The following is a 26,385-nucleotide window of genomic DNA, read 5'->3' as shown; positions in this document are numbered from 1 at the left end:
TCCTACCTTTTCCTTGCCTTTTTTTAAGCCAGCTCTTAACCTACAAACAGACTTTCCTTGGATTTTGATGGAAGCTCCAAAGATGGTCGCATTCCAATAGCTGAACCAAATTTCTAGGTTATAGATTGTGCTAGCCATATATTCTAGATGAAAGTCAACGCATACAGAGGAAAGAATCTATTTGAAAAACTTCCAGGGATTGCTATGATAGTTTCTCCAGCACAGTGGCTAAATTCCCAGAAAAATTACAAAAAAAACCCCAAACAACAACAAAATTAAAACAAAACAAGTTTAAGCCTTGTACTCTAAGAGTTAAAATGTCATTTCCTAGAAGGCATAAAAAAAAACCATATCCTAATGGATTATGCAAATTTTGTGACTATTGCCTCTCACATAGAAAGACACAGCCTGAAATGACAGAACCAGGACTTTTACTCATGCTCTGCATGTATGAATGCTCAGAGTATAGTAACTCAAAAATACTGCCCCTGCAGAAGTCATATTCAGGAGGATCATTTGCTGTGTTCTCCCCACCTTCCATCATTGCCCAAGCAGATAACTAACTGACATCTGGCAGCCAGAACTCCTGAAACCAGTGTAAAAAAAAGACTTCTGAATGATATATGGAAAAGGAAAGAGAAATACATGCTATCAACTGAAATAATTCAAAACATCCAACTATCTTATCTGCTCTAGGCTAGTAGGGTAATCTGTTAGCCCAGTAGCAGGTACCCACAGAACACACACCTCTGTATGACAGAATGAAAGAGCTTATTTCCCACATGTCACATACAAATACACATTTCTCCAACCCAAGGAAAGGGCAAATCTGGGGAAAAAAAAAAATCTTCTCAATCAATAAACTCAAGCAAGATAAGACTAAAATCTATCTAATTTTCTTGGGACAAGAAGTCAATAATGATGTAAAACCTCCAAATGGAAACCAAGTAACATTTTATTTCACTTAATTAGAATGACCTTGTTGAAGAGGAGTTTAGCAAAAAGAGAATCTACAAAAGGTGTTCACATTTCAAATTTTCTATGGTGTTCACTTCTCAGACACTTGGCTTTGAACCTTGTGTGTCACCTGATTGCACGGAATCTATTGCAATACAGCTGTAATCCTAAAATGGGGTTCTTGATGCAAATGAAGACCACCAAACCCACTAAATCAGCCTTCCACAGAACTTGGATAGAACTGAAAATCTACCGTTATAAGCAATCTTCCTTTTCCAAAACATAACTCTAAACTCTGTATGTGCAGTGAAGAATATACTCAGACCTTACTGTACTGTTAAAGGTCTGATGAGGCACAGATACCAAAGAGAGAGTACAACAATGCACAAGTAAATGGTTATATCCAGTTAGCATTCACTAATTTTCAAATAAAAAAAAATAAAGGTGACGTATGCTCATTTCCAATAAGCCAAGTCAATGAAGTGCAATGACTAATTTAGAATCATAGAATCCTACGATGGTTTGGGTTGGAAGGGACCTTAAAATCATCTAGTTCTAACCCCCTGCCAGGAGCAGGGACACCTTCCACTAGACCAGATTGCTCAAAGCCCTATCCAACCTGGCCTTGAACACTGCCAGGGATGGAAACGTCTCTCAGACCATTCAAAAATTCAGAATTAGAAAACCTAAAATGTTGCCTCAAATCAAAACCTACCTTTCTGCTCTTGAGTTTTCTCTCCCACAAGACAAACTTGGTTGAAAAGGGGTATCAAACAACCACCCTGACTATATTAAAGGACTACTACTCATCTTCCCTTAAATTTATCTGTTGGGTATTTCTCCTTTTTGGTGAGCTCCTAGAAAACAATAAACATTTTCTAGTTTCCTGAAGATGTTTTTGCAGCTGATAAAACAGCATGTGAGTGTGCCTTGAACTGCTGTTCATCAGAAAGCTCTTCATTCACTTTAAATATTTAATTTTCTCTTATTAGAGTTGAAAACCAAAAGAACCACATTAAAAGGTATTTGACAAAAACACCTTTTTATCAGTAGGCAGAGATGCCCTTTCTTTTAATAAATCCACTGATTAAGATTTTTTTTTCATGGGAGGTAAGTGAAGACCTGCTGGGCATCACAATGGTCATTGTCTTTTTTTCTATCACTGAATGGGTCTGAATGTTACTTTATCAGCTATCAGGGTGTGAAACTAGACAAAGCAAGTAGAGAAGAAAGGAAACTTAGTATACTGTATATTGGGAAAGCCAACTGTATCCTGGGCTGCCTCAAAAGGAGTGTGACTGCAGGTCAAAGGAGGTGATCCTGCCCCTTTACTCTGCTCTCTTGAGACCTCACTTGGAGTATTGTGCACAGTTCTGGTGTCCTCAACATAAAAAGGACATGGAACTGTTGGAACAAGTCCAGAGAAGGGCCACAAGGATGACCAAGGGGCTGGAGCTCCTCCTGTATGAAGATAGGCTGAGAAAGTTGGGGCTGTTCAGCCTGGAGAAGGGTAGGCTGTGCAGAGACCTTATAGCAGCCTTCCAGTATCTGAAGGGGGCCTATAGGGATGCTGGGGAGGGACTCTTCCTTAGGGACTGTAGTGATAGGACAAGAGGTAACAGATTAAAACATAAACAGGGGAAGTTTAGACTGGATATAAGGAGGAAGTTCTTTACTGTAAGGGTGGTGAGGCACTGGAATGGGCTGCCCAGGGAAGCTGTGAATGCTCCATCCCTGGCAATGTTCAAGGCCAGGTTGGACAGAGCCTTATATTCCATATATTTGTCACAAATATAATATAAATTCAGGCCAGAGACAAAAGGAATGGCATGATGTGTCTTCACAAGACAAAGCTAAGGTCGTAAAACTAAGAAGTCAAACCAGTTGTATTAGTCAGGTGGCAGTAAAGTTAGGACAGTTACCAGGATCATCAGGTTTTGCTGCCTTCAGCCTGCTGATCGGAGCAATCTGTTCTCAAAGGCCAAGGAAGATCAATGAGTCACACACACTGGAGTGACTGCAGAGCACTCTCTAAAAGAAGTGAGCAGAGGGCTCTCCAACAGAGAGGCAGTGAGTAGAGCTTGCCTATAAGTATATGATTGTTCTGATATCTCTATGTCATCTCTTCCCCACCCTCATGTCTTTTCATGTGTGTTTATAAAGTTGGCTCACTTTCAGAGCCTATAGATCTCAATTAAATACAAGTAATAAACTGACACTGCTGCAGGTTGATTATACTAAAACCTGTATAAACCACCTCACAAATGTTTTTTTCAGCAAATAGCCTAAGGGAAAGATGGTATTTTGCTAAACAAAAACCAAAACAACAACACCTAGTTAACAATTTTACATTAAACCCATAAAGATTAAAATACACCATCTTTCAAGTTTTACCTCATGCTATCACCTAACAGGCACCCAACAGTCACAGGTCATCAAACAAAATAGAACAAGTAATGGAAACAAAGCAGCTCAGAGGAAACATCTCAGTGAGAAAGCAAGCAATTCTGCCTTTTCCAGGACCTTAAAAAGTATTTCTTAGACACCTGGTGTATCTACCAGTGTATCGTCCTTGAAACTTACCTTGGAACACCATCTTTTACAACAGCCTCTGACCTGTGAGCATCTAATAAACCTGAAACTTGTGTCTCATTCTAACTGCTAGAAGACGACAGCAGCTTTCAAGCAGTAACTTAATACAGGTAATTTATCATAATACGTTTGGGGATACCTTGGAATGTTACCTTAATAAAGAGATGGTGTAGCACCCTCAGATATATCATGGTTGTGACACAAACTTAATGTTCTTTCTTCAGATTTCTAGGCATGACAGTATATGGAGTATTCGTCTGATGAGATTTAGAGATTTATCAGAATAGCAGACAGTATTTATAAGAACAAATGCTAGGATGAATAAAGGAGCATGTGCACGGAGTGTTTAATCTTCAGCATGCCCGTTTGAAACCATAAAGGTCAACTGAAAACAAGCATCTATGGGATAGTTTAGAGAGCCTACAAACTGAGTTGGTGTGTAGTCCAGTTCTTTCAGAAACTGCTGCTATACTTTATATCATTGTTGGTAAAGTGAAAACATGATTAAAAACAAAGGTACGCTAACCTCTACCAGAAAGTTCAGGCAATAAAAGTACTAAAAGTGTTAGAATTACAGAAGTGTTACAAAAGGAATCTTCTAACAACAAGGATTGTTAATCTGTTACCTTTCAAAAGCAATAAAGTGGTACTGTAACTCCCTGTTCTACTGGTGACTTCACTGAAAACATCATTTTACCAGGTTTGAACACATGCTTCACCTTCTTCAGAAACATTCCCCTTTTTCCTACCAAGCTGAAATATGTGCAAGCGATGAGCACTTTTGAAATGAAATGCTGCATTCCACACTATGACAAATAATATTTTTTTATTTTTTTTTTTTTTTAATTTCTGTGCTCTTGACTGAAAGTCACGTGAAAGCTCATACCTGAGGCCGCATCCTTGGGTTCCATCTGACGTAGTAGTTCACCCACAGTTCCAAATGGTTCAGACTAGCAACAGGATACAGGACATGGTTTTCATAGTTCACATAGAAAGGATTTGTGAACTCATCTAACTGGCTGTTTATATAGGACCACAGCGAGACAGTCTTTGTGCTTACCTCCTGATTGATAAAAGAATAAAATTAATTATATGGATTGTAAACTCTTTTAAAATATGAGATTAGCATCTACAGATCAGCATTTTTGTCTGTGACATTTACCTTATCTACTAGAAAATCGTAAGCACTCTGAGAACACTTCCAGAAGCTGATTACTGAACAGCATTAAAACTTCAGGAAAACATTTCAGCACTTAAACTGGTCCAAGGCTAACTGAGAAAGGAGACTCAGGCATATTAGTTTCAGAGACACTAAGGTCTAGTTGAGCAAAATAAATCTGTACTGCTCAGAACTTACAGCAATGGTTACAGCTACTTAAACATATGGTTACACACTGACCAACTAAAAAACCCAAAGTAAAATTAAATGAGCTTTGAGCCGAAAATTAGTTGAGATACATGGCCTAGAAGATTTAAATAGCATCTGTGAAAAAAACTATTCAATTCTCTCTCTCACACTATTTGCTCCTGTCAATTGCTATTATGCTTTAAAATGCCTATTTTACCTTTACTTGCACTTCTGAAAGTTGCATTATTCTAAATGTAATCAGCATAATCATGGTTAGATCAGAGACTGGAAATCTGAACTTGTATCAGATTTGTTCTGCAATTTTACACCCTTCAGTGTTGTAAACCATGTGTTTCTACTACCACTGCGTCTTAAATTGCATTTCTTTATTGAGAATTGCATCTGACCATTTATAAAAGAAAGCTGCGTGGAAATCTTGCATTTGCTGGCAACATGTTATTCAGCTCCATCTTGTGGTATTTACATGCAACTTTTTCCATATAGAAGCAGTAGAGACAAACCAGAAAAAATAGAAAACTAAATATGGCAACAAATTGTTCCTTGCTTTAAAAAACATGAAGCATTAAAACTAAAAAGCCAAAAGTAAGCAAGAATGTATTTGGAATATTAACAAACTTATTAATTATTTTGTTTTCAAACTCAAAATATTTCATTGAGTTTGAGATTTCATTAACTTCATTCATTTAGGTATTGTAAATTTCTGTAGTCTTCAACCATATGTTCCATCTAATCATATCCTAAAGTGACCTGCAAAGTCATCCATAGGAGTTCCTTTGGAAACAGTGAAAGAAATGTTAATAGAATTTGACAATGATCATTTAAAATTGTGTATGTTGGCTAGAAATCTGACAGAGGAGCTTCTGAATCCCTCAACCCTCCGAACATGTAATAACTAAAGAAAATTTAATAGCAGGACATGCAGTATATATTTCTCATACCATGAAATTTCACGTCCACATTGTCTTTTAAGACTATGTGACAAATGTATCAACACCACAGTACAGATGTTCTTAGGTCTTGTATTCTAAGCATTTTCATATAAAATCAGCATATTAAGAATATGCATTACACTAATTATTTACCTCTTTTAATCTCTCTTTTTCACAATTGCATAAGAAAGTCCCAAAGAGACAACTGTAAAGGTGATCCAGAATGGTGATCAAAAATAACTCATTGAATTCAAAGGCTGCAGGGAACTGAAATAAAAAATTGGAAAAATTACTTTAAACTTTATTTTAAGCAGTGGAAAAAAAACCAACTCAGACATAAGAAATAATCAAAATAAGTAGATAAGGGGTTTTTTTTTATTTATTTAGTGATTATTTTCAGGAAATCTCAGAAAATTCAGTAACTCCCCCTGCAATATACATTTTACCTACATACTTCTTTATAAATACTCCTCAGAGACAAACCTTACATTCATTATCCAAGTATACCAGAATACAAACATAGGAACATTAGCTAATGTGAAACTGGTGACACAAAGCAATCCATTTAAGGAGCTCAGCAGTATTCCGTTCTAAGCCACCTAAAACTGTCTTCAACAATGCTTTATGTCTCTTGTTACAGGACAAGAAATCAAGGGAGGGGGGGAGAATGATGACTTTTAAGAGTTTTATTTCCTATTCTAATACGCAATAAATTGGATAATAAAGTCTATGGCACATACAACGTCTTTAACGTATATTTAACATGTTTCTTTTACTTTCTATCCAACTAAGTTACTTTTCTCCATATCACCCCTTGAGTTTACCATCAGCTATGTACAATAAGCCTTTAATCTCTCTTCTTTTCTATTGGAAAGTAAATCCTATACATGTGAAATGAAAGTTCTGCTACTCCACAGAGCACCACTAGGCACTTCATTCACCAAAAAAGGAAAAACTAATTCTAGGAAAAAGAAATTTGAAAACAAAAACTTAAAAATATATCTTAATCTGTAGTGCTCTAAAATCATAAAGGAAGGGATGAATACAAACTGCACGGGCTGCTAGCTATTCAGATGGAAAAGGTCTTACTTCAATCAGATTTTACGATAGGACTGCATATGGCAACTGCTTGATGTGTCAAAATAACTTTGTGTTCAGTATGACAAGGGTTGCAAGCACAGATACAGAATGATAAACATTTAGGAGGGAAAAAAAAAATTAAAAGACTAAAGGAAAACTTAAGAAGTAGCATTTCTCTCATTACCATGACACAGAGGCTAATTTTCAGGACAAATGAAACAAATTTTGTCCATTCCTACTAAAAGACTATATCTTTATAGAAGTCTAAAATGCAAAGTTACAGATTAAGAAGGAAGAATTTCCTGCTATATGGAGAAATATCAAGTCAATATTTTAGATCTGAAGAAAGCAGAGGACTGGTTTCTGTAATGAGCCACTGAAGAATACTGAACACTGTGGCAGAGTGACTCAAGAGCTACTTTAAATAAAAAAAGAAAAAAGGCAAGTATAGCTAGGAGGAATAACACAGCAACTGGGACTACGGATGAACTAGCTGATCTAGAAACTCCTCTTCAGTGTCATCTGTGATTTAACAAAGGGCAAATGTTTATTCATGGTGAAAGCAAAGAACTGAGTAACACACAATGGGTGTGCTTGTATTAAACCCAGAAAGATCTAAGTTTTAAGCAATGTTCTTTCAAAAGAACATTTGATTTAAGTCAAACACTACAAAGACATTCTCTTTCCAAGACCTGGCAAGATATGCCAACTTTCATCTGAAAATTGTGAGTAGGGAAATTATCAATATCATAGCTCACAAAATGAATGAATGGGAGCTTTCCTTCACTGGCTATACTGTACAGCAGCACAGCATGCTCACACTGGGGCTTCTCTCTCAAATCACTGGTTTGTTTTCAATCATCTAGCCATTTGTTTTCAATAAAACATCCAGGAACTTATGATTATCAAATTTTTTCAGTCATGTTCAAAATCACTTCAAAAATTCACATCATCACTTACAGCACTCCCTTCTCTCTTGGAAATCATGCCTAAACTCAATTACAACACAGTGATGTTGATAATGCACCTATGATTTTAAAAAGGTTATCAACAGAACTTGATAAGCAGGTGTGCTAAACTTAGGGGAAAATTCAGTGGGTTTCAGACCTCAATCTCAGTGTCCAGCCCAAAGCAGCAATCAGATACAGAGAGCAACAACAATTTGCAAAGGATCAAAATAATATTTGGAAATAACTTTGAAGACAAAAGCCTCTCCTAAAAGGACTCTTTTTAGCTGAAAGCACTTAATGAGCCTTGTCACATTAGGGTTCTGTGTTGTGACGGGTCCATACTAATCAGATGGATGCTGACATGGCTGCTATTCCAATCCAGTGAAGCATATTCAAAATTCCATACATCAGTGGTTGCACTCCAACTAATTTATTAATAAGTGATAGCACTTATTGAAACCCTGTCTTTGGATACAAGAGTTCTACTGTTGGAGCTGATGTATTAAGACTGTAAAGCTTCTATTACCGCTGCTGAAGAATCACTGACCTAAAAATGCTTTCCTCTGTAGTTCCAATCCTATTAGCATCTGTTTGAAGATTCAGGTGGAAAAACTCCCCAAATGAAAATAAACTTCTTGTCAAATCCACTAATTGTGAGAGAACACATGGGTCATTAAAATATCACTCGATGCTGCTGGAGTTGTTGGGGGTTTTTGTGAAGGAGGTATTCAAAAGAAGAATTCTCTTGTTCAAGAGGTCTGATGATGACAAGTGGCATCTGATTCAGAAACATGCAAAATAAACTTGCTTTTTAATCAATGAACTCATTCTTTACTACAGTAACATTTAAAATTGAAGAACTTTGCAAAATAGTTCTTATGATTGTGGAATGGGACTGAATTGGGTCAGCTGAATCGTAACAAGGTACACCACTGAAACTAGTGAAAATGCATCTCTGGCAAAGGATGACATCCAGTAACAAACAGGATTCAACTTTCTACCAACTATAAACAAACTTTCCTCCTGCGTGGGTACTGTGCATGAAAGGCAGAAAGCTGCTAGTTTAGCTGCAATATGACATGCAAATTTTATAGCTTTGTTTAAATTTTAACAGGGCATCAGTATTGCATCAGATCACTTGTGGCTTTTCCAGTTTGATATCTGCTATTCAAAATCATCAGAATTTACTAACAGAAATTACTTTACCATGTGGTTTTTATTAAAATCTGATATTGTACTCCTCTCCAGTTCTCATTACTGTAAGTGTGTGTCATGAAGAGCATAAAAAGCCAAGGGAAGATACAAGGCTGTCAAGTATTAAGTTTCATTGTCTGAAGCTATGTGGGAATTTATATCTTAATAGGAAGTTAAGAGATTCTCTCACTGCATTAAGTTGACTGTTTTAAGAATGTAGTTCTCAGAACCTAAATGTTTTGTTTGCTTTGAGCCCAAGCCCAGACCCAGGCCCTGACGCCCTCCCACAGTCATTAACACTTATTTGAGCTTTGGAATATTTCACAAATGTTTACCATGGTTTCTAATGTATGAAACTAGCACTGTTTTACAAGTCAATGATCTACATAAGGATAAAACAAAACCCTGATTTTCACAGGTCTGTGTGAAGGTAATCACAATATTCACATCTATTCTCTAGGTGTTAAAAGTCAACTAAAAGATAAAAATAAGTGGGCAAGAACTCTCCAAGAATGCCATTTTCTTTTTTTCCTCACCCTGCTGTAACAATAATGATTTATCAATGCATTGCCATTCACATATTTCAGAGCAGTTTCTGGATGTAGGTCTTGAACAGATGTGGTATTGGCAAAATGCTTCACAGATTCCTCTCTGCCGCCTATCTGTTGGTTTGGTTTTTTTTTTAAGTAGAGGGAACTAAACTGTTTATAGCAAGATACAGGAGGTGGCAAGGGTGATCACAAAAATAGAAGAGGCTGCTCTCAGTTATGGATCTCCCCATAGGACTTTTATTCCTGCCAGGTGCTAAGAACTGCTTCTTTTTGCTATTGCTAATAGCCTTCCTCTGAGAAGGACAGAATTTTTCATGTATTTTCTGCAGCTATACTAAGCAGCACATTAACGCTGAAATACAGATACACAGAAAGCAACAGTTTTCAAGGGACTCTGAACAAGGGTCCAGTATTACAGCAGGGAACTTTCATAAAGCACTGACGATGACTGTTTTGAATACAAGTTTTGGAAACTATGATGTAAGGTTTTAAGAACCAAGTTCAGAACAAGGAGACTAAGCTAAGAGAGCTGGGAGCCCCAGAATCATATGGAACCAGACAGTTAACCTCCTCTTTTCAAAACAAATCACATACTATGCAGACCTCAGTATAATTGCTTTTACCATAAGAGCATAGATCCATGTTAGGCTTCAAGGAGTTAAAAAACAAAAAGAGGAGTCAAGCACTTCTATTTAATTGCAAATAAAGCCTTCATGTGGGCAATTTCAGTAACCCCATTAAGGAACAGCAGTATAAAAGCTCAGACAAATTTTAGGTTTATGCTCATGGAGGTGCAAAGTAAGGAAAATGAAGGCTAAAGCCATGCTATAATGTAACATACTCAGAAAAAAATGAGAATTTTAACATTTTGATATCTCAAATACCACTAATTTCCAAGATCTCCCCTGAACCAGAGCTAACAGCAGTGCTGGAAGTAATAAAATTTATCTGAGAATAGGTTTGTACGTTAGAAGGGCTGTCCTGTATGCATAATGAAGCCAACATTAACTTATATTTCACATTTGACACACATAGAAGAACCCTTTCCTCCCCTCAGTTCACAATCAGCCTGGATTTTTGCTGTTTCTTGAGGACAATAAAAATCCGTATGAACATGTACTCTACCGGTGAACATGCAATGCAAACGATTTATCTCCTCAATAACCCTCATTTACGTAATCAGAAAATCCTTTGAAAGCCTATTTTAAACAAAAAGGATTGCTGGTATTTTGGTTTTAAATCAATATTTCTACTCTAGTTCCTTGTGGAGGAAACTTTGAGCAAAAGTTTCCATATGTGGGCATGGTGCAGTCACTGCACAACCAACTTCAGCAAAATTTGCTACTCCTCTGCAAAGGAATGTGTTCTCCTAAATGCATTATGTTCCCAAGATAAAGTCTAAGACTTCTTAGAAATATACTCGTAAGCATCTTACCTGCTTTGTCATTTGCCAGACACAGTCAATGAACTGAAGGAAAATGGGAGATCGGTCTGCATCAGCATGATCATCATCTCCATGTCCTACTCGCTGAAAGTCAAATCAAACTTTTAATTTCAGTCTAGTATATTTATTGTACTGACCCAACACTTAAAAGCTCAGAAATGCTTAAATATGTTCCAGGGGTTGAACAAGACAAGCAAACTGCATACAAAATTCCATAATGCTAACCTGTATTTTTCAGCTACTGAAAACACATTCCAATATTCACATGTATATGCCTTTGCTGTTGAGCAGAGCTGGAATTACACTTGGTCAACAAAGCTGTGCCAGTTGTTTCCCCTCTTTTACTGCACAACCATTTATCTCTACGAGTGGGATCACACTGGTAGGTATTTACTAAGACTGTACTGAAACAAAAACTATTCCATATCCACCTGCCACAACTACATGTCATTTCTCCTTAAACCATCTCAGAGTCAGAGCCCACAAAACATCATAATAATTTATGCCATAATTCCCTTTTAGCCCACGTGTTAAATTACACTTCAACCTTAAATCAGGGTAATGGTTCAAGCAATGTTACCTTCTAGACACCTTAATTGTTTTCCTTGTTTCTCCATTCATAAGATTGTTAAAGATGAAGCAACGTGTTACAGTCTCTCTTCCTTACAAAAAAGCCATGTTATTTTTTCTAACCATTATGTTCAAGCCACTTCATTCTTATTTACTTTAGATTATCTCACACAGAGATACTTTATATTACCTCACAGAGATTTCCTGTTAAAAATGAACAGGTCATAATTCTCTGACGTAATCACACCATTAAAAGAAGGACACCAGAGATAACTAAAATGCATCAGAGTACTATGAGAAAACATGCTATTCAAAATACAAGCTCTGAAATTGACAAACTCCATACAAAATATTTCAGCTTACCATTGCAAATCTGTGGCCAAAACTTATCCATTCTTTCTCTATGAGAACTTCAAACCCCTTGATAGTTCTGTAGTAGCTGTCCAGCATAAGCATAGCTAGTGCTGTGAGCTGTGCAGTTCGATCCCAACCATCGCTGCAATGTACCACTACAGATGTTTTACCAGACTCAATTTTATCCGCAATTCTTACTGCCCCAGCAAGAAGCATCTTAAACAAACAAAAACCAAACATTAAATACAAACCAAAAGTCTACCCCCCAAAAAGTTATAATTTTATACTCTTAAGGTTAATATATATTAAAGTTTCTTATTAATTACATAATCATCTGAATGACATTGCTTTAAATTGGAGATTTCTGAATGGTGGTAGGCATAATCGAAGAGGTACAAGACCTGTGTGCACTCTGTTGTCCAAGAGAGACTTCTAACCAGCCTCCATTATTAGTAGCACATAGCAAAAGAAACTCCTCTAAATTTAATCTAAAATTCTGTACTATGATGAACGAAGGCTGAAGGATCAGTGTTTTCAAAGTTCATTATCACAGTAATCAAGCACGCTTTTTTCTTCAGCTTTCAGTTTTCAACTACTACCTTTAAAAAAAGGGACAAACCATTCAGCTAATCTAAATCAAAACACAACCCAGAAGAACCCAGACACCCCTGGCTGGGAGCCTGTGATTACTTGGTGCATGAATCATACATTGTATTCAACCCATAAGTAAACCATTAACAGCATGGATTCAGAAGCATGCTAGAGAGCAAAGGACAGAGATGGCACACGACTGAGATCACCTGTGTGAACTTGTTAATCTCTTCCGCTACAAAAAAAAAATCCTCTCTTGTTCTCTTAGGCTGCTCTGCAGTATTTTTGAAACAGCTGAATAATCTCTCTCCTATAAGGATTCGTCTCTATAACATGACCTATTACAGGACTGAAAAATATGTGAAAAAAAAAAACACCCAACCACTAGAATAGGACCACAGGAGAAATTTCCATGTGGCATTCCAATGTCAGAAAATGGAATCTTGCAAAATACTTGCATTTTCCCTTCCAAGGCATGTAAAAACATCTTCTGGGAAGTAGAAAGCCAACATCCACTGGAGAAGCTGTGTACAAGACCAATCTTGGAAGCTATTTCAAGAACCAAGCTTTAAAGGCAATTTTCAATGATTAGGTCTTTCAGTGATAGCATCTTTTATGGTAAAACTGAAGGATGCCAGGACGGAAACAGCAGGAAAAAAATACAAAAGCTTCTATGGGACAATAGAATCATAGAATAGTTAGGGTTGGAAAGGACCTTAAGATCATCAAGTTCCAACCCCGCTGCCATGGGCAGGAACACCTCCCACTAAACCATGTCACCCAAGGCTCTGTCCAACCTGGCCTTGAACACTGCCAGGGATGGAGCATTCATAACTTCCCTGGGCAACCCATTCCAGTGCCTCACCACCCTTACAGTAAAGAACTTGCTTATATCCAATCTAAACATCCCCTGTTTAAGTTTTAACCCATTCCCTCTTGTCCTGTCAGTACAGTCCCTAAAGAAGAGTCCCTCCCCAGCATCCTTATAAGCCCCCTTCAGATACTGGAAGGCTGCTATGAGGTCTCCATGCAGCCTTCTCTTCTCCAGGCTGAACAGCCCCAGCTTTCTCAGCATATCTTCATACAGGAGGTGCTCCAGTCCCCTGATCATCCTCGTCGCCTTCTCTGAACTTGTTCCAACAGTTCCTTTTTATGTTGAGGACACCAGAACTGCACACAATACTCCAAGTGAGGTCTCAAGAAAGCAGAGTAAAGGGGCAGGATCACTTCCTTCGACCTGCTGGTCACACTCCTCTTGATGCAGCCCAGGATATGGTTGGCTTTCTGGGCTGTGAGAGCACACTGAAGCTGGCTCATGTTAAGTTTCTCATCAATCAACACCCCCAGGTCCTTCTCCGCAGGGCTGCTCTGAATCTCTTCTCTGCCCAACCTTAGTTACAAAACTTTACTGCACTAAAAAAGTGCAAATACTAAAACCAGCTTGGTTTTCAATAAAAGCAGAAAACTAATCTATATAACATACAAATAATCTACATAACATTTGGAAGGCAGGTGCAGGGACTGTGAGAATGAAGACCTTAGGCCCACTGTAGGAGAGGATCAGGTTCAAGATCATCTTAAGAACCTGAATGTGCACAAGTCCATGGGACCTGATGAAATCCATCCATGGGTCCTCAAGGAGCTGGCAAATGAAGTTGCTAAGCCACTGTCCATCATACTTGAAAAATCATGGCAGTCAGGTGAAGTTCCCTAAATATAACCACATTTTCAAGAAGGGGAAAATGGATGACCCAGGGAACTACAGAGCAGTCAGTCTCACCTCTGTGCCTGGCAAAATCCTGGAGCAGATTCTTCTGGAAAGCATGCTAAGGCACATGAAAAACAACAAGGTGCTTGGTGACAGCCAGCATGGCTTCACTAAGGGGAAATCCTGCCTGACCAATTTGGTGGCTTTCTATGATGGGGCTATGGAACTGATGGACAGGGGTGGAGCAGTTGATGTCATCTACCTGGACTTTTGCAAAGCGTCTGACACTGTCCCACACGACATCCTTGTCTATAAATTGGAGAGACATCAATTTGATGGATGGACCACTTGGTGGATAAAGAACTGGCTGGATGGCCACATGCAAAGAATTGTGGTCAGTGGCTCAATGTCCAGTTGGAGACCAGTAACGAGTGGTGTCCCTCAGGGATCCGTGTTGCGACCGGCCTTGTTCAACATCTTTGTCAGTGACATGGACAGTGGGATTGAGTGCGCCCTCAGCAAGTTTGCCGATGACACCAAGCTGTGTGGTTGATACGCTGGAGGAAAGGAATGCCATCCAGAAGGACCATGACACGCTTGTGAGGTGGGCTGATGCCAGCCTCATGAAGTTTAACCATGCCAAGTGCAAGGTCCTACACCTGGGTCAGAGCAATCCCAGGCACAGCTACAGGTTGAGATTCACACAGCTACAGAAGAGATTCAGAGCAGCCCTGCAGAGAAGGACTTGGGGGTGTTGGTTGACAAGAAACTTAACGTTGAGCCGGCTTCAGTGTGCACTCGCAACCCAGAAAGCCAACCATATCCTGGGCTGCATCAAAAGGAGCGTGACCAGCAGGTCGAAGGAGGTGATCCTGCCCCTCTACTCTGCTCTCTTGAGACCTCACTTGGAATATTGCGTACAGTTCTGGTGTCCTCAACATAAAAAGGACATAGAACTGTTGGAACAAGTCCAGAGAAGGGCCACAAGGATGATCAGGGGACTGGAGCACCTTCCATATGAGGACAGGCTGAGAAAGCTGAGGCTGTTCAGCCTGGAGAAGAAAAGGCAGACAAGTGATTCTTGGATAAAAGCACAGGGAGATACTATCAACACTGCCAACACAGTAGTGGCATCTTGTAAGAAATCAGGCTACAGTTTGTGCTGCCAAGGCATAAGTGTTAAATATCACGTAAGGGACACATCCATGAAGAATGTTATGTGTGTGTCAACTCTTTAAAATAATTTAAATGAAATTTAAAATTGCATGCTATTGTCATCTGTGCAACAACGGCATCAAGGTCCACTTCAGAGAGGTCCAAGCCCAGGAACCCCACTGAAGTCAATGATTTCAATGTCTTCAAAGGTGACCACCAGCCCAAACAACTGCACTTTTAAAAACAGATTATCTCATTAAATGCCAGGCTGATCAGAAAAGGTTTCCAGGTACTCAGATTCCCAACACTATTTGAAATAGTCCAACTTCAAGAGAATAAAAACATTAAACTGTCCCAAAAGATCATTAAATTTGTTTAATTCTTAATTTAGCGTTTGCTCCCTCTACTGGTTCTCCTGCAGCAGATAGCAAGCACTAGTTAATAGAGCAAACTAATGAACGATCCCAAACATGTTTTGCATGAGTGACATTTGAGCGAGTTGCTAATAAAACAAATTCCACTCAATCCATATTCATCATAAACAGGAGAGTGGACGTGATAATGAAAAATTTCAGAGGTCAGTGAAATAGAGTGTAAAACTGAGTATGGTAGTGATTTATTTTAATATTATGTTAAATAATAGAGTGGATTATAAGCCAGTAGAGTGCTGACTATAAACAGGCAATGAACAGCCTAGCACAAGAACACCAACATTGCATTGACGGAGGGAAGGATGAGAAAGATTGCAGTATTTACAGTCAAGGCCTTCTGGCAGTTGTTCAAACAGAATCTGAAGTTCCCAGGGCATTCTTCCAAAAAGCAGGGATAACCCTGGACTGCTCACAAACATCCCCTCTCAAGAAAATAAAACACTGTCCAACAATAAATACAATACTGTGCTATTAGGAATTAACACATTACCTACCAATACATAAAACTTGAAACACGATGTTATTACGGAATACTGATTTAAAAATTAAGGGGTTTTAAGATGATTACCCTGATGAAAGCAATGTGCTTAAATCTAGACATTATTCTATTAATATTTTCAGAAACGTAAGTTAAAAACATGGTTTAAAAACACAACTGATTTTCCGTATCAAAAGTATTTTACCCTTATATATTCCAGCCAATGGGTGGAGTCCACATTTGATAACCACCGAGTCTCATCAATAGTAGGATAAACTATTTCTTTAAGTTTACGCAGGGATTCTCTCATCACGTGTATATTATGAATTTCCAGAAAGACTAGCTCTGCATTTGGATAGGCACTTTCACTTTCATATCCTCCACCTTTAGCCTGTCATTCAAAAAGTAAAAACAGATGTAGAAAAGAACAAGTACAGGATTTCAGTATAAGGTTGAGAGTTATTCTGGTCAGGTTTCAGGATTTTCTGAAACATGATTATTTTAGCATAATAAAAACATATTGTTAGCTTTTGTTTTTCTAAGAAGCACTAGACTATTTTTTTTAGATGAAAGAAATTCTAATTGTAAGAGGCTACATATGATAATACATCCATTGTCATGGTTTAAGCCCAGCCAATAACTCAGAACCATGCAGCCGCTCACTCACCTCCACCACCCTCCTCCTGGAAGGATGGGGAAGAGAATCGAAAGAATGTAAATCCAATGGGTTGAGATAAGAACAGTCCAGTAACTAAGGTATAACACAAACCACTACTGCTACCACCAGTAATAACAACGATAAGGGAAATAACAAGGAGAAAAGGAAAAGAAAACAATAAATGCATCATAAGCGATGCACAATACAATTGCTCACCACCCGCTGACTGATACCCAGCCTGACCCGAGCAGTGATCTGGGCATTCAGGGTAACTCCCCCCAGCTTATATACTGGGCATGACATGCCGTGGTATGGAATATGCCTTTGGCTAGTTTGGGTCAGGTGTCCTGTCTCTGCTTCCTCCTGGCTTCCCGTGCCCTCCTCACTGGCAGAGCATAAGACTGAAAAGTCCTTGATCGGAGTAAGCATTATTTAGCAACAACTAAAAACATCAGTGTGTTATCAGCGTTGTTCTCAGACTAAAGTTGAAAAACTAGCACTGCACCATCTACTAGGAGGGAGAAAAATAACTGCTACTACTGAAACCTTTGGTCTTTTCTACGCTTTATCACATAATTTTTTAGCTATGTCTTCATGCTGCTTTTAGTTCCTGCCAGCCCTTCCAAAATTCTACAAGCAGCTTACTTTCCTTTGCATGCCCTCTTTAGAGACCCATTTCCATCTCTTTTCAACATCAAGCTCTCCTCATTCTCATCTCTTAATCTTTAGCCTTGTAATAAAGACAGAACTACTAATGTTATGATATGAACTTACCTTGTTTGTGTCTGCAACACTATTCTGTCTGGCATCAAAGATGATCAGTTTATGTGACTGAGCATTGGCATCCATTATTGTCTGTAAATATTTTTCATCTTCTTTGCAACGTTTATCATTTGGGCCGACTGATGGCTGACTGCATCGTGTTATTGTTGCTTGGCTCTCAGGATGAATCCAGGATAACACCTGAAAGAAAAGAAATTTATTTTAGTTTACTATACTACTATAAAAGCAGTAGACCAGAGTGCAATTAGACAATTATACTGCCTACATGTTACTTCTTGGCAAATTAACAAGTGCAAATTTAAGGACGAGCTGACGCAAAACCATACTGAGAGCACACTAGCACTGCTCATCCCAGATCTCAGCTTGAAATGCAAAGTGATTCTAAACATCTTAGCTTTTATTTCTAATAAAAACTAAGCCTGTATTGCATCTTACTAATTAGAAAAAACAAATAAAACCAACCAACTAACCTAACAAAGGAATATAAGACAAACAAGAAAACTCCTCTAGAAACAACGAAATACAAAAAACTTCTGTGTGGAAGTCTACGGACCTGTACACTACCTTGGTAAGCAGATCTATAGCATGAAAACTGTCACTATTTAATATATTTAAAGGTGTTCCTATGCTACCTGCAAAACTTGTCTATTCTCAATAAGACTGCTATGATGGTAACATATTCCACACCAAATCAGAACACAAGCTAACATGTGAATTAGCACCAGATCCCACTGTGGCCTAGAAGCATTAACTACAAACAAAAATTTATTATATGGCACAATAACCAAGCAATTAGACTCACATTTCAGCACTGTAGTTGTTCTCTTCAGTTCTAAACCCATCAAGCCTAATCCCTAATTCTTCTTTCTTTGCTCCCTACCTCACTGCTTCAGGAAGGAAGCCAACCCACTGTTATTAAAAATAATAATAAAAAAAAAAGCCTTAAAAGAAGTCCAATAATTTCTTATAAGCTACAAATTTGTAGAGTACTTATACCTCCTTGTAGAAGTTTCACTTACTGGAACTCTGCCTTTTGCTCTAAACGCTGCCACTTTTGAGAGGTCATCATCCTTTACACTGGTTGGCACAACAAGAATAGCAGGATATGTATCACAAAGCTCATAGGTGCTGTTAATTTTGGATATTTTCCAACTCTCATTGGGCAAGCCCTGTATGAAAGCAAAACATTTTTGTATTTTTCAGGTTAGACGTTTACAGATGAATTTGGGGCAATGAATATTTTTATAGGCTGCATACTTTTTAAAAAAGAAGTGTAACCACATTTTTCTTTTAAATAAGTTTAAAAATTTAGGTCTCCAGAGTGAACCATAAACCAAAAGTCCTCTTTACTATCTTTAAAACTTATATGTGAAATAACCAATTGAATGGGTGGCATGCTCAGGTAAAAAGTGACCATATAGTGAAACAAAAATACTTTTGCAACTATCAAACTGTAGATCCTCAATGGCAAGCAACAGTTATTCTTCTGTTTGATGCTTATTCAAATGCAGGTTTTTATAAAGTCTATATTTTCTAGAAACAGCACTTGGAAAATGTGGATTTAAGAATGCACGTAAAGATAGACGAATTTGCTCAGGTACTCAGCACATGTTACTTCCACCAACTTCAGCAGGCACTTAACACTCTCTGTGTTACTTGCGTTTCATTATCTAAACAGGAGATCTATATAGTGTGTGTATGTAAACAGAGTTGAAAACTTGGAGTTTCCTTTAGTATTTTTTTCTTGCTTAAATGTGTCTGGGGGAGATGGAGAAAAAATAATATACTAAGTACTTCTATAACTTACCTGCCTCTTATATTCCACAATTGGATCATACACTTTCCAGCCATTAACAGCAAACTTTTCTTTATAGCTGAACGCAAAAAGAGGCTACAGATAAGAAAGCAAAGGCATAAATTACTGTCTGATGGGCTGTATGCACAATAAGTTCTAAAAGAGTGAACCTTCAAATATTTCAAACCTAACACTTCAAAAACTCTTTTAACAGCAAACATGAAACCTTCAGTCAAGACTGGACAACACTGTGCTAAAAAGAAAATGAAACACCATTTCCTCCTTCAAGTACACGCCATATAATTAAGAAAATCAAGAACAAAATCAAGATAGGAAGTACAGAGACCTGAAGTTACTTGCCTGTGACTATACAACACATCAATGGCAAAGCCAGGATGAGGACCTTGGTCTCCTACCTCTCAATTAGTTCCATACCCATACAAGCAAATGAAGTAGCATTCTGCAGCTAACTAATAACAAGACTACTTGTACTTATTTGTTATTTTCAACAGAACTTCCAGACTGAATTATCTGCTGCAGAAAATAAGAGTCAATACGTATATATTTTTAATCAGCTACATTAGGCAAATGCAGATCTCAGCAGTTATGTACATGTTAACTAACTTCACTGCTAGCAGGACACTTAATGTTCTAAGAATTAATGCAACAAGGAAACAGGGACAGAGTAGCTTGGTGCTCTGTAACAGATTTTATGAATCAACATTTCTATTGTTGTTATACAGCCCTTTATTTCCCCACCTATATTTTCCGAAAAGATGATGGCCAGTGACAGCCTGCTCTACATCTTAAGACTTACCAGCCCATTAGAAACAGGAAACGCACGTGTTACAAGGTTTTCAAAGATCTCTAATCTCTTCTGCTCTTCCTGTTTATAGGCCAGCCGCAAATTTCTCATATCCTGTCAAAAATAAGTTACACTATTTTACTCTATGAAAAAAACTAAGGCAGTTATAAGAAATTTGACTGAAGGAAGGCATATGTAGCACTAAGACACTGACATCATCTAACCCACATTAGAACAGAGTTAGTACCAGATGACAAGGATCATCACTGGAGTAGCTAGATATAAAAATAGCCACTTTTCCTTTGAATCCACTCTTGAGACAAAAGGCAGAAGTATTTAAGACGGCAAGTATCATAAGAGGAATTGAAATATATTATCTAGATGAAGCAGGGTTCAAATACAGGGAACTGAACAGAAGAAAAACAGCACATGTGCATGCAGATTCCTCTTACAGGAAAATGAGATGAAAATACTTTAATACGAATAAATCTCTACCACACCATACCTTGCAAACTATTTCTATACCACACGAGTTGTCTCCGTGGCTCTGTACTCCAATTTTTTCAACTCTACTTATGACTCCAAGGGGAACATCAATAACAAAAGGTGGATCCTGAAATTTGTAAAGCAATTTTGTTACACAATAGGAGGAACACAGACTAATATTGCTCACATATGTTTCTTCAGAGTCAACTACAATTCCCATTTAACACATTTCACTTACACCAAACTTAACACTTTCTGAAATCTACCTCAGCAACAATCCTATGTGAAACAATATGCAAATAGTGAAGTCTTACCCTTTCAACACTTTTGATATACATTCTGAAGTCCGTCACTGTTAGAGTACCACTTACTGCTCCCATAAATGGACAGATATACATAACATCTTTAGCTGGAAAACAGACCAATTAAAGCTTTGTTTTACTATCACAGGCATTTCTTCCATAAAAGTATATTTCCATTTAAAAAATACCAAGATTTTAGCAGTTCTGTAAGATTTTGATGCTTGACCTCTATAGTAAAGCCCACTGTTCAGATGCTGTCAGGACTGAGAGCTGTCTTTAGCTCAATGGTGAAAACAATCAAATTCCTCAGTCCCATGGCTGCTCAGGAACTGGGGCAGGGCTTAGCTAGCATGGGCTGCAGTAAAGGCATGCAGGTAACAAAGCACCCTGCTGGTATTCTTAGCTTTGGATGGCTTTGGTCCCTTCTCTGAGGTGTAAAGCACCCACAGTCATCTCAGACCATCCAATTACTCATCTGCACACAACTGACTTTCACCTAATTCAATTACAGCCCCATATCTTCATGTTCACTTTTATTTGAAAGAGCTAGTATTCTTTTCCAGCCAAGTATTGTACTGCTAACACAGTCTGCTGTCACAGGTCAAAGTGAAATAAATCTCACTAAGAACTAGAAACTAAGTTTTCTATAGCTTCATCTTCTTTGCTATTACAGTTCTGAAGCTTTTGAATTTATGAAGTATCCTTGGCATCCGCAGGCAGAAATACAACCCCATACACACATATGGAACAAACTAACCCTTGAAAAAGCTGATTTATCACAGAATCACAGAATCCTAAGGGCTGGAAGGGACCTCAAAAGATCATCTAGTCCAACCCTCCTGCAAGAGCAGGGTAACCTAGAGTACATCACACAGGAACTTGTCCAGGCGGGCCTTGAACATCTCTAATGTAGGAGACTCCACAACCCCCCTGGGCTCTACATGGAGCAAGCCATCCTCAGGAACCGATTTTTCCTTCCTACATTTGGATTTGAAAGACAAAAGAAATCCACACCAAATCAGCTAATCTAAAGTGGCATTAAATTAAAACATCAAAAGTCAAAAGGAAACAATGTTCTGGTTTTAAATAAATAAACTAGTGATTTAACAGTATTCAGTGTAGTACTCAGTAGTATGCTTACCAATAACTTTGATTGATTCTCCAGGAAAAAGTGGAGCCTCTTCCATCTGTGCTAGTTTGTTTCCATCCCGCAGTGCCTGGCAGAAATCCAAAACCATGAGTAAATCTCACTTCCCATCTGTACTACATCGATATATTTTGATGCTAAGTGCTTTTACTACCAGATTACTGGAACACAAGAAGTGTGTCTTTTTTTACAAGGCACAACTGTATTAAATGGTACCATAGTAAAAAAAAATAAAAACATAAACACGACACTTGCTATTATAACTATTACACAGGCATACATGTTAGTAACATATTAGTAATGACGCATTTATGCAACAAGTAGTTTCACATGCTAGAGACATATAGCATACAAAAACATGAACAATGAGATAAGCCCAAATTTATAATTAAGTTGTTAGTCTTTTGCTAAATGCAGGTATTATTTGGGGTATTTTATCTACTTGAGAACATTTTAAAGCTTATGCTTTTTTCTATTTTTAATGTTGTTTGAGTATTTTCATCTGAGAGAATTTTATGGCAGAAGCTTTATTTATTTAATATTCTAACTTTGTATTTTTCATGGGAGTAAGTCAGAAGCACTCCACGATGCTCTGTTTCAATCAATACTCTATTGAGAGTGCCACAGGTTAAGGAAGAGGTCCATTATAAGAATGTCGGATCCAGAAGGTCAGCTTAAAGAATGAAGTAATAATGAAATATAGAAGAACAATTAGCAATTTTAAAATAAGAGCTAGTTCCATAAATTTTCATGTAGGTAAATTGCTTCATTCCTGGATGATACAGGATTGAACCTTTGGGTCCTTCATTGGCAGCTAAGATTTACAACGTACTAAAGATTTTAATTAAGAAAAAAAGGGTTTACAGGACTTTTAAGGATCATGTGAGAAAGCGATCTCTCTCAGGTCAACATGATGACATATTAAGGTTTCAAATTTTACATCCCAAAGTAAGAACAAATATAATGGACTATGTTAATAACTCTTCTCTTACATCACAGGTCAGATTTACATTCAAATAATCGGTACGATCTGTCTGCCTCCAAGAAACTACCCCAAGTCCGCATTAATAAATAATTTCTGAAGATATTTAAATTGATCTCTGGCTTTAGATTGTCTTCTAAACTAACAAAATTTTACATTCAGCATCCTATCACGAGAGATGACATTCAGAGGATTAGCCAATACTTGCAGATTTCGAAGGATGAATGCGATCTGTCAGGCAGGGGTTTACGTGCAGTATTACATTTTAGACTACTTGACATTACACGAAAACCCTACCTAGCATGTAACCAGTTAGCATACTAAAGGCTTTCTATGGATTCTCCTGCATGAAAAAGATTTCTATGTGATCTACAAGTACTAATATATAGTACCTTGCTACACAGTTAATGAATGAAAGATGAGTAAAACTCGCCACCTGATCAGGTTCTGCTTCAGAATGATAGCCATTGTGTCCATCCTGAATCTCCTGCATTGCATGAGGCAGCAGTAGGGCAAGAGAGAAGTAACAGGAAAAAACATGCACAACAGGTGAAAGGACAGAATCTTTTCTTTGTTTTTTTTCCCTTTTTTCACTTTCCTTAAAAAGACAGCATATACTTTAACTTCAGTTTAGCTATTCAAAATCTTCTACTCCTGGCACACACTACCTTCTACAGAAAGGAATCCAAGCTGTTAGCACTATCCTTTTGATGTTATTTGGCACAGCACAAAAAGAAAAATACACTCCCTTTTTCACAAAAGAGTCAGTGCAGGTAGATAAGAACATAAAAGCATGCACTGTCTTTTTAAGACAAACAACCTCATAGTGAAGAAAATGAACTCAAAGTATGCCACATGCTTATCAATAGAAGAAACTGAATACAGCTTGCAATTGTAGCATTAGGGGAAGACTCATGCAATGTTTTAAGGAAAATATAGGTTGAAATCAAATAAAAGTATCTCAACAAATTAGAAAATGATCCACTGTGTAAAACGTGTTTTAATTGAACTTCCAGTTTCATGGTTTCACCTATACTTCCAGCAACTTCTGTGTTGCTGCTGAATATCTAGTAAATTTACCCAAAATTATTCTTCATAGCAAAATATGCAAACAATCCACATTTTTGTGTCAATTTTGAGTCATGTTGTCAGGAAATCCTGAATATTAATTAAATCTCTTTAATAAACATAAGGTCCTTGTGTACTCTAGAGAGAAGCACAAATGTCATAGGGTCATATGAAGGAATTGTTTTAATATATTCAGGCAAAATTGGTCTTCTGTCTTCTTTCTTTATTAACTGGAGAGAAGTTGTGCTCATGATAGTCTATTATTCCCAGTTCAGATAAAAAGAACTTCTCACTTGATAGACTGCAAAACCAGCCTCAGTCTAAATTTACAAATGTTTGCTAAAGTCAATTTTTCTTTTTACAGAACCTTAAAAAAAAGGAAAATTTGAAGGAAGGCCTTCAGATATCTTCAGATAATTTGAACTCTATAAATTAAGTAAAAAACCTTTTAAAATTATAAAGAACTCCTAACATTAATGTTTTGGTGGGATACTGTTCCACAGAAATTACTTAAATTTCAGACTATAAAAATCTTGTTTCTGAAATTAAAGCAAAGCAGATATTGTGATCTCTGGAAGAAAACCAGAAAGGCAACCAGCAACTACACCAAAAGATTTTAAATAAATGAAAGATAAAGAAGCATAGCAGACCCTTCAAAGACGAAAGCCTTTACAAAGAACTATGAAAAAACAGAATGAAAACAATCAATTTTTGTTACTCAACCCAGACCAATTATTTCTATTTAAAAATAAAATACAGAATCAACTTGTATGTTTGTACAGTTGCACTAAACACATAGTTTTCAAATATGTAAACAACAGATGAGAAAAAGAAATCATTCAGACTTCATCTCTTGGTTTGAGATGGAACAAGAGGTCTTTGTTTGAATATAAGTGTTAGACACATTTCATGAACAATGTCAGAACACTATCCAGATCATTTCTCACTCCATAAATGTTACTAAGAGAGAGGGACAAGAAAACAAGGCATGCCCTTTTTCTCTCTCCAGTGAACAATAGGCAAGACCCAGTCTCAAAATGATTCAAAAGATGCAAGTCACTGCACTGGTATCTAAATTCAAACTTAACTTTCGATTGTATTACAAGGGTGGTAACAATTAAAGCAAAACAGGTACAAAGGCAAGCAAGAATTGGCATCTTATTTAAATATGATAAACAAAGACATAATGTTTTTACCACTAATATTCTTTGGTATAGATAACACGTTAGAGCTGCTAATACAGCACTCTGTAGTCCGAAGCATGTAAGCCTCAGCTGTAAGCATCCATTTTGTCAAAATTAATGTAATAAAACTGAAGTTAGTGTTGCACATTCAAAACATAATTTAAAAATACTGCTCTCTTACACATTGACTTTTATTGCTCATGAAAACATTGTAATGTATATAAAGCATTTCTATGGCAAAGAAGCTGTTGCACTGCATAGCAAAATGGTCTGACTGGTTCATAAAAACCATTAATGAAGTAAAGAAGAATGCTTGACACACCAAGATCTCACACAGCACAAAAGACAAACAGGTAGGAGGCCGTTTTACTGTTAGCCAAAGGTAATCTTACCCGTATAACAGGCCTCCTGTACACCTGTTAGTTAAAATATAAAAGGTTATCCAACAAATCACATATATTTGATTTGTTAAATATATCATCAAGTGCATCAGATTTTTCAGAAGAACCCTAGTCCCAAACATTGTAATTATAGCTAGATTTTGAAAGAATGAAACAGATCTAGTAGCTCTCATTTGCAGAATTGTTTTGGTCTAAAAACAATCTTGCCACTTCATTTTAGTGATGCAACAAATGCCAAGCTCTTTTGAAACGTTCATTACTCATCACCATTTTATCCAGTTACAATGTGCTATAGTGAAAAGAGAAGAAAGAGCCTGGTAATCCTTCTAGGTGGAAGACAATGAGTCTGCAATAACAACCTTGAAGTACAACCAAGTACAAGTACAATCCTTTATATTCAAACGGCAAAACAAGGAAACAT

General features: G+C 37.4%; 1 protein-coding gene across 7 annotated transcripts in view; it reads right to left on the bottom strand.

The window, feature by feature from the left end:
* MTMR1 (myotubularin related protein 1) overlaps positions 1–26,385 on the bottom strand; it is a 42,506-nt gene that overhangs the window by 10,234 nt on the left and 5,887 nt on the right. For 2 of the 7 annotated variants that reach the window (XM_061445984.1, XM_061445980.1), the window contains exons 3-16: positions 25,956–25,979; positions 23,748–23,798; positions 22,324–22,399; positions 21,195–21,289; positions 20,900–21,007; positions 20,407–20,508; positions 19,602–19,685; positions 18,814–18,963; positions 17,786–17,974; positions 16,559–16,744; positions 12,000–12,206; positions 11,058–11,150; positions 6,001–6,114; positions 4,436–4,612 (exon numbers count right to left, since the gene is read on the bottom strand). In XM_061445984.1, coding sequence (XP_061301968.1) covers positions 4,436–4,612; positions 6,001–6,114; positions 11,058–11,150; positions 12,000–12,206; positions 16,559–16,744; positions 17,786–17,974; positions 18,814–18,963; positions 19,602–19,685; positions 20,407–20,508; positions 20,900–21,007; positions 21,195–21,289; positions 22,324–22,399; positions 23,748–23,798; positions 25,956–25,979 — 1,656 coding nt within the window. The remainder of the gene's footprint in view (positions 1–4,435; positions 4,613–6,000; positions 6,115–11,057; positions 11,151–11,999; positions 12,207–16,558; positions 16,745–17,785; positions 17,975–18,813; positions 18,964–19,601; positions 19,686–20,406; positions 20,509–20,899; positions 21,008–21,194; positions 21,290–22,323; positions 22,400–23,747; positions 23,799–25,955; positions 25,980–26,385) is intronic. The other 5 variants (XM_061445985.1, XM_061445981.1, XM_061445986.1 and 2 more) reach the window with 3 other exon arrangements.

Source organism: Pezoporus flaviventris, unplaced genomic scaffold (genome assembly GCF_033815535.1).
Source record: "Pezoporus flaviventris isolate CSIRO_AGI_PZ_B2104156 unplaced genomic scaffold, CSIRO_AGI_Pfla_v1 ptg000005l, whole genome shotgun sequence".
NCBI lineage: Eukaryota > Metazoa > Chordata > Aves > Psittaciformes > Psittacidae > Pezoporus > Pezoporus flaviventris.
Note: the sequence above shows the minus strand (reverse complement) of the source record. Positions and strands in the feature narration are given on the sequence as shown.